Source organism: Gloeophyllum trabeum (assembly GCF_000344685.1).
Source record: "Gloeophyllum trabeum ATCC 11539 unplaced genomic scaffold GLOTRscaffold_00017, whole genome shotgun sequence".
Lineage (NCBI taxonomy): Eukaryota > Fungi > Basidiomycota > Agaricomycetes > Gloeophyllales > Gloeophyllaceae > Gloeophyllum > Gloeophyllum trabeum.
In genome coordinates this window covers 255961-263674 of record NW_006920426.1, presented here as the reverse complement: position 1 = coordinate 263674, position 7714 = coordinate 255961, and the positions used below count along the sequence as shown (strand labels likewise).

The 7714-nt window shown below is 54.0% G+C and overlaps 3 protein-coding genes across 3 annotated transcripts in view; all 3 read right to left on the bottom strand.

Annotated features, from left to right (window-relative positions):
• Positions 1-123: 123 nt before the first annotated feature.
• GLOTRDRAFT_141182 (uncharacterized protein) lies at positions 124-1319 on the bottom strand (the record flags this gene model as incomplete). The annotated part of the gene is made up of 2 exons (XM_007872281.1): positions 124-165; positions 216-1319. 2 exons carry the CDS (start codon positions 1317-1319, stop codon positions 124-126), a joined length of 1146 nt encoding a protein of 381 aa, XP_007870472.1.
• Positions 1320-4288: 2969 nt separating this feature from the next.
• On the bottom strand, positions 4289-5288 carry GLOTRDRAFT_29445 (uncharacterized protein; the record flags this gene model as incomplete). Its single annotated transcript, XM_007872187.1, has 3 exons — positions 4289-4405; positions 4457-4629; positions 4679-5288. Coding segments are annotated over 3 exons (900 nt in total), but the record flags the coding sequence as incomplete, so codon positions are not given.
• A 1811-nt stretch (positions 5289-7099) lies between these two features.
• Positions 7100-7714, bottom strand: part of GLOTRDRAFT_49547 (NAD P-binding protein) — a gene marked incomplete at both ends in the record, with an annotated part of 1973 nt that continues 1358 nt past the window's right edge. The window contains 2 exons of the mRNA XM_007872206.1: positions 7100-7217; positions 7283-7491. Coding sequence (XP_007870397.1) covers positions 7100-7217; positions 7283-7491 — 327 coding nt within the window. The remainder of the gene's footprint in view (positions 7218-7282; positions 7492-7714) is intronic.

Genomic DNA, 7714 nt, shown 5'->3' with positions numbered 1-7714 from the left:
TCACTGACACCCGAATGCCACACACTCGATATTGATGTACTCGAGAACACAGACTCCGCCACGCGTTCGAGAGTTCGCCAGGCGAATTTAAGGTGAAGTCGGCTGCCCTTGTCGTCCGGATCCTCAACGACCCAGCATGTTGTCCCTCTCCCCCGTATTGTATGCCTATGGAACGGCTTCACATTGCAGACTTTGTACTTGACAGCCTCGCCCACCTTGGGAGAGAAGTACAGGTCTTGATCCTCCCAATGGATCCGGGTATCGAACCCCAGCTTTGCCTCGTCCGTGGTAGATAGCGCGAGGATGAGTTTGACGAACATGTGCGCGTCCCTGTGTATGTGGATACGCCCCGAGAACAAGCAGCCAGCCCGATCAAATTGGAATAGTCGGACATATTTTTCCGTAAGAAGGAGACCGTAGACGAAGCGTCTATTGGGCTGCTGCACGAAACATTCCCGGGCATAGACCGCTAGCTGTATCTTGTGGTTCGTGTGAGGTTCGGCCTGCCATTCTCCTAGGCTTGGTTGCTTCCCCTCGTAAGCGTCTTTCTCGTGCTTGAGTTCAATTGGCGCTGCTACGTGAGTATACACAGGCTTGTTCGGCAAACGTTGGACCTTTGTGATCGAGGGGCCATGGCCAATTATGCAGATGTCCGGGCTGGTCTTCAACTCCGTCGCGTGTACATCCCGCGAGTGGGGCATTTGCTGGCCATGCGTGGCGATCGCCTGGCGAGTCGAACGGCCGAAAAACTTCAGTATGTCATTCATGATGGTCTCGAATGGTTTGTCCAGTTCAGCCTCCTCGTCTGGGTCGTTTGGCAGGCACGTCCAGGTCCACCAGGGGGGCCGAGAGTCTTCGGGTGACTGGCTACTAGGTGCTGGATGTCTATTGCCTGAGGCTTTCCTAGGGTGCAACGACGTACGTGTCCGGGCACCGCTCGCGCTGGCACCATCCCCCGGCCCTTTTGAAGGGGTGCCATGGCAACTAGTCCACTTGAAACCGTTGTAAGTCTCGAGGAATTTCTCGACCTCTTCATCAGACGGCATGTCTGAAAACCCCTTCTCGTTCTCGCTCGGCTGAATGACGTTAGGTACAAATGCTGCACCCCCGGTAACCCAGCCGCCCGCCATTTCTGCTCTCAACGCGGACCGAAGCTGGTCAACGTTCTCGGTATCGACCGCATCTGAGGCTGGAGTATCCTCAACTTGGGAATCAGATGCCGCATATTGAGGGATAGGGAAAGGAGCAGGAATTGGAGGACCGACTGCCCCGGGAGAGGGAGGGTCGCGGGGGGGAGTAGTGCGAGCCAAATTCCGCATTCTGAGAGCGTGAAATAGCTCTGCTACCGGTTCTGAGCCTGCTATAAGTGGGTATTCCGAATATCCTCCAATAGTCTCAGATGCAGTGCCTGTATATGGCAAATAAGTCTCAAGATCGAGCTCCCGGAGCTTCAGCTTCGAATGATCCCTCGCGAGCTTTGCCTTTGTCGCGCCTTGCAATCGGGGTGGAGGGACGTGTCTCTGTCTCGGACGACGGCGTAGGAGAAGAAGGTGCGCTCGAATCGGGCACGAGAGACGGCTGCTCCGAGGACCACCGAAGAATATTCACTCGCGGTAGGTGTGGCCGAGCGGGTAGATTCCGCGTCGCTGTCGCTCACACTGTCATACATCATGGGGATTGTGGTTAGAGCGTGTGGAGCAGCATCGGCGCCTTATATGGTGCTCACCACGATTTCAACTTGTGGGTGCCACAGAACACGCGGCTTGATGCACTTATCGAGAACGAAGACGATCCATAAGAGTACAAATATGCCTAAACGGTCTTTCATACGCGGTTACCCGAGGTTTTCTGGTGTTTGCCTGGGAGGGTATCCTGCGGTAATTTACTGAGTGAAGGTGCAAGTGTGCCGTTACACACGTAATACGTGACGTATCCATAACTTCACGCCGATGTCACGTGTACATGCGTGACATGGCGTGAACGTATTAATAGAGTTATAGACACGCCTTGGACGTTGTTTAACACCATAAATCAGGATAAAACACGATATGAGCAGGTAGGCGCTCGAATTATCTGTCAGCCTCTGCATGGAACTTGCACGTCGTATTTTCGTCGTCTCCAACGTTTCAGGGTCAGGGTTGGACGACGTGCTGACTCTGAGCTTGCAATTGTCTGTCCATTGTCCAAGGTCGAGTTACTCTGCCTGACAACTTGAACGCCCTCACTCCCAAGAACACGACATCCTGCTTCCCCCAAAAAAATTGGAAGCACGCCCCAATAACTGGTATGTATATCTTCGTCTGAATCAAGGGTCAAGACAACGTCGGGCGCACCCAAGGTCAAGGTGTATGCCATATATAGCGCCATCGCCGAAGCTTAGGCAGCGCGGGGACTATGGCATACGGTGCTTTTCGTACGGTAGCTGGACAGTTTCGACCTTCTACCGGTTGGAATTGATACGTCTAGCGTATGTACTTCCCGGCCGAATTTAGGCCGGTCTCACGCCTCCAGAGACCCTGCGTTGTGTTGGCGATCCAACGTGTCCGTCCTCCCGATTCTGGAATTATTAATAATACCTGATATGTCAAGGGAAAATCACCTCGATGAAGCTGCGGTTAGAAACCCTGGTGTCTATCGTCATATATGCTCAAGTCCGCGGAATCATTGTAGACTCATATTGAGACGGTAGCATTATCACCGAAGCGCATCGACCCAGAATGAGACGGGAAAGGGGCCACTCTATCCCTCGACCGGGACCTGCAATCGTGCCGGGATGCACCGAACCACTCGAGTGGAACCCCGGCCGGGCTGCTGTAATTTCTATTGCTTCAAGCACCTGTCGCTGTCCCCTCCAGTGAAACTAGCTCGGAGCGTTTCGCTCGCGCGCTCGTACAAGCGCTCCGTGCTGGAGTCAGAAAGTCAAGAAACACGCCCGCCAAAGTAGTTGGCATGTATGTATGTAGGAAGAGCAACGTTTCGCCTGGCACTGTACACCTGTACATGCGGAGGCCTGGACACGCCGGCTTTTGGGATGTCTCCACGTTTAAGAGAAAGATGTCTTCAGGTGGTCCTGCCGGCAAGGTACATGTATGTATGTGGGTGTGGTATGCGTACTTCACCCAATCAACTACGCGTTGCCACAGCGCGCTCCGAGTCGTTACCGAAGGGCATCTCCGAAGGACGCTCGCCATGAATAGGGCGACGCGACCTACTCTTACAATCTCCCCGTCATAATATGCAGACGAGACTCCACTCAGATACGTGACACGCATAGACACTGTAAGTTACAGCCGACGACGAGAGCAGCGCAGCAAAGCAAGTAAACAAAACGATACGACAAAACAGGATAGAACTAGATGATAAACGTCGAGCAGCAATCATTTCGGACTCGGATCCCGGAAACCCCTCTTGTTCTTGTACCTCTTCGAGCTCCGTCTAGCGTCTCCCAGATCACGGCGCTTGAGGTCGTCCTCGAGTTCCCGAGTCCGCTTCTGGCTGCCTGAGGACTGAGTACTGGACGAGTCCCTCCTCGCCTTCTCCTTTTTCGATGGCTTCGGCGGCATCGACACATGATCCAGGAGCAGTTTCTTGCTCACTTTCTTTTGCACTTGATGAGGCGGGGGTAGCAGCACATAAACTTTCTGGGCTGATGGCGAGGGGAGTGTCCTCCCCGAGGATGCAGAATTGGTGTCTGACTCGAAAGAGTAAGAGCCTTCCCAGACGGGCACGCGGTGCTCTTGTTCGTAGCTGCCTCTCGACCCGTTGCCATCTTTAGAATCTGGCGGAGCTATCTTGTCCGCATCGGGCTCCTGCATGTCTGCGAGGACCTGATCCACAATTGCGAGGACCTGTTGGAAATGCTCATCCCTCTGGGCATCATAAGTTTTGGCTGCTATGGTATTACCGTGAATAGCTTTGACAGAATAAAGGATGAAAGATGCTTACGCTCTGACACGTTTTGCACGCTCTCCGAGTCTTTGGACTTGTCAAGGCCCAGTCGTGCCTGTATTCGTTTCCGTACTGCCATGGTACGCTTCGCTCTTTCTTCTTCCTCTTTATTAGCAGGCCGAGATGCCTGGAATTTGTCGATCATGGGAAGTACCGTCCGCTGGAAAAATGCGTGAAGCTCCACAACCAGTGCTTCTAGGTATATCCCCATTCCTGGCGAGACAAATTGCGCCACGTCCTTGTGGTTAAGAAAGAGAATCTTGTTGTCTGCCGCTGTCTTCAAGTTTTGCGATCCCCAGCCGATCAAGTTCTCTGGTATCTGGTCGCGCGGACAGCCAGGGCGATCGCTCGTGCATGCGATCCATGTTATACCGTAGAAACTTGACTCAAGGTCATCTAGGTAGTCGTGGGTCCCATAACCCATCAGTACCTTGATGGACTGGAAAACACGAGTGCCCTGTGGTCAAGTATAAGTATCCGTCCATGAATACAAAGCTGGAGAACTCACCGTTCGGAAATCGGTTTCCGCCCCACTCTTATCTCGGATAACACGCTTGGCCATGTCAAAATCAATCAGGACCCCCCGCTCACCCACTTGCGCATCGGGCCTTTCGTTGAGCAGCATGTTTTGCGTACTGATGTCGCGATGCACGATGTCAAGCCGTGCCAGCTCCCATTGGGCTGGGACATCGTTATATGCCGTTAGGAAGAGCCGAAATAGAAGTCATACCTGCGATAATGTCACGGAAAGCTTCCAAGAGTATCAAAGTGTTTGGTGCCTTCTCTAGCGTTCGCCCATAAAAGGGCTGAAAGACGTAGTAGTATTGACGATCGTTGATGGTCTTGTTTGTAGGGGTGAGCAAGGGGGCGCCGTTGCGCAGGTCCGAGATCCGCTCGATTTCCCCGCGACCGCGGAGCTCGCTGACACCTGGTATACGCCCACACTTGCGCTGGATCTCTTCGAGAAACTCCCATTCCGGTACGCGGTCTAGAGTCCGCCAGGCAAACTTAAGCAGAAGTCGGCTGCCCTGCTCGTCCGGATCCTCGACAACCCAGCATGTTGTCCCTCTCCCCCGTATCGTCCGTCTATGGAACGGCTTCACGTTGCAGATCTTGTACGTACCGACTCCGTCCATTATGCAATACAGATCATTATTCTTCCATCTGATTCTGTCATTGAAACCGAGCTGCACCTCGTCCACAGTAGACAGCGCGAGGATGAGTTTGACGAAAGTCGTGGCCTCATTATGTATCGGGACGCGCCCTGAGAAGACGGCGCCAGCACGATCAAACTGGTATAACCGGACGTGTTTCTCTGTAAGAAGAAGACCGTAGACGAAACGTCTGTTCGGCTGTTGTGCGAAGCACTCGCGCGCGTATACGGCGAGCTGTACACTGTGCTTCATATGAGCTGCGGCTTGGTCCCTTTCGCCCGCGGCGGCTTTCTCGCACTTGATTTCGATAGGCGCTACTACGTGAGTATACGCTGGATTGGTCGGGATGCCTTGTATCTTTGCAATGGAGGGGCCATACCCTAGTAGACAGATGTCTGGGCTGGAACTGAGTTGCGTCTGGTATATGTCCTGCGAGTGGGGCATTGATGCTCCGTGTGTGTCGACCGCCTTGCGAGTCGAACGACCGAAATGTTGCAGTATACAAGATATGATGACTTCGAACGGTTTATATAACACATTCTCGCGTTTAGGGCCTTTGGGCAGGTCCGTCCATTTCCACGGCGGGGACGGCGGCTCTCCAGGTGGCTTGCTAGATCTAAAAGAGGTATTGCCGGAATCCTTCCTGGAGCGCAAAGACGTCCTACGGGTACGCACGGGGTTCTTACTAGCGTGACTGCCCCCCTTCGAGCCTTCAGGAGGAGTGGCCTGGGGGTCAGTCCACTCGAACCCCTCGTAGGTCTTGAGGAATTCATCAATTTCCGAGTCAGAGGGCATGTCTGAGAACTGCTTCTCCTTCGTGTGAGGCTTCAGAACTCTAGCCAGGAACGCGGCACCTCCATCGACCCAATCCTCCATCTCTACTCCTAGCGCGAACTGGAGCTCATCTACGCGACTGGTGTCGAGAGCCTCTGAAGTAGACTTCGCTGGTGTATCCATAACCTTGGAATCTGATGGTGCGTATTGATGGTCAGGGTGTGATTTCCGAGGAGGGGTGTCGGGAGCTAAGTTCCCCAGCTTGATACCAGTAGAGTACGACAGCTCCTCCACTGGCTCGGAACCTGCCAACGGTGGATCCCAGGGATTAATCTGTATAGTCTCAGTTCTAAAACCAGTTTCTGGGAACCAAGCCTCGGGATCAAAGTCCGGGGGCGCGTCTTGCAGCAATGGGGCTTCGGCTTCGAATGATCCCTCGCGAGCTTTGCCTTTGTCGCGCCTTGCAGTCGGGGTGGAGGGACGTGTCTCTGTCTCGGACGACGGCGTAGGAGATGAAGGTGCGCTCGAATCGGGCACGAGAGACGGCTGCTCCGAGGACCACCGCGAAGAATATTCACTTGCGATAGGTGTGGCCGAGCGGGTAGATTCCGCGTCGCTGTCATTCACACTGTCAGACATCATGGGGATTGTGGTTAGAGCGTGTGGCGCAGAAGCGGCGCCTTATATGGTGCTCACCACGGTTTGAACTTGTTGTTGCCGCAGAACACGCGGCTTGATGTACTAATCGAGAACGAAGACGATCCCTGGATAACAACACGTGAGTCAGATGCCTATAAGAGTATAAATATGCCCAAACGGTCTTTCATACGCATTTATGTGAGGTTTTCTGGTGTTTGCCTGGGAGGGTATCCTGTGGTAATTTACTGAGTGAAGGTGCAAGTGTGCCGTTACACACGTATCCATAACTTCACGCCGATGTCACGTGTAAGTGTGTGACTGTCACGTGCCTACGGGTCGCATGGACGTTATATACTACTCAATATCCATAAAGGATGTCAACCAAGAATCATGGTAAACCCGTTGAAACAATGACAAGGAGGTTGTGTTCAATCCTATGGACCTCAGGCTGCTCACCCACACTATGAAGAAATTGTGATTTGTCCAGACACATCGGTCCTTAAGTATCATACACACAACCATACTTCTCTGTACTGCCTCCCGCCCGTCCGCTTCAGCTCTCCGCTCTCGAGTCATCGGCATCCTCATGCGGTAGACGGATTCACCGCGAGATACCCTCCGTCAATAATGATATCCTGTCCGTTCGTGTAGCAGCCTGCGGGAGAGGCGAGGTAAATCGCCGTCCCCGCCATCTCCTGAGCCCTGTGCAGCGCGTATGCATCAGCCGACATTCGTACTAGGCCCACTAGGAGGGAAGAGGCACTTACGTCCCGGCTCGCCTGATGGGTATCGACACCAGCGGCTGGCCGACCTTGTTGGTCTGCTCCTCGCCGTCGATGTCGGTAAAGGTCATCTCGGACGCGTACACCCCCGGCGCGATGCCGTTCACGCGCACGTCGACGCCCTTGAGCGCGAACTCGGTCGCCATCATCTTGGTAAGGTGCGAGGCTGCCGCCTTCGCGCTGTTGTAGCAAAACTACTCCTCCGCCTCAGCTCACGGACCGGAGGAGGGACAGAGCACGCTTAAGACTTACGTGGTTCTGCGCGAGCTTCGTGTACCCGCTGATGCTCGTGATGTTGATCACGCACGCCGTGTGCCCCGCGCGGTCTTTGCTGCCCTTGTCAAGCAGCCCGAGGAACGCGGTTGTGACGAAGAGATCGAGAAGTGTGATCTTGTAGAGCGCCGCCCAGCCCTCGAT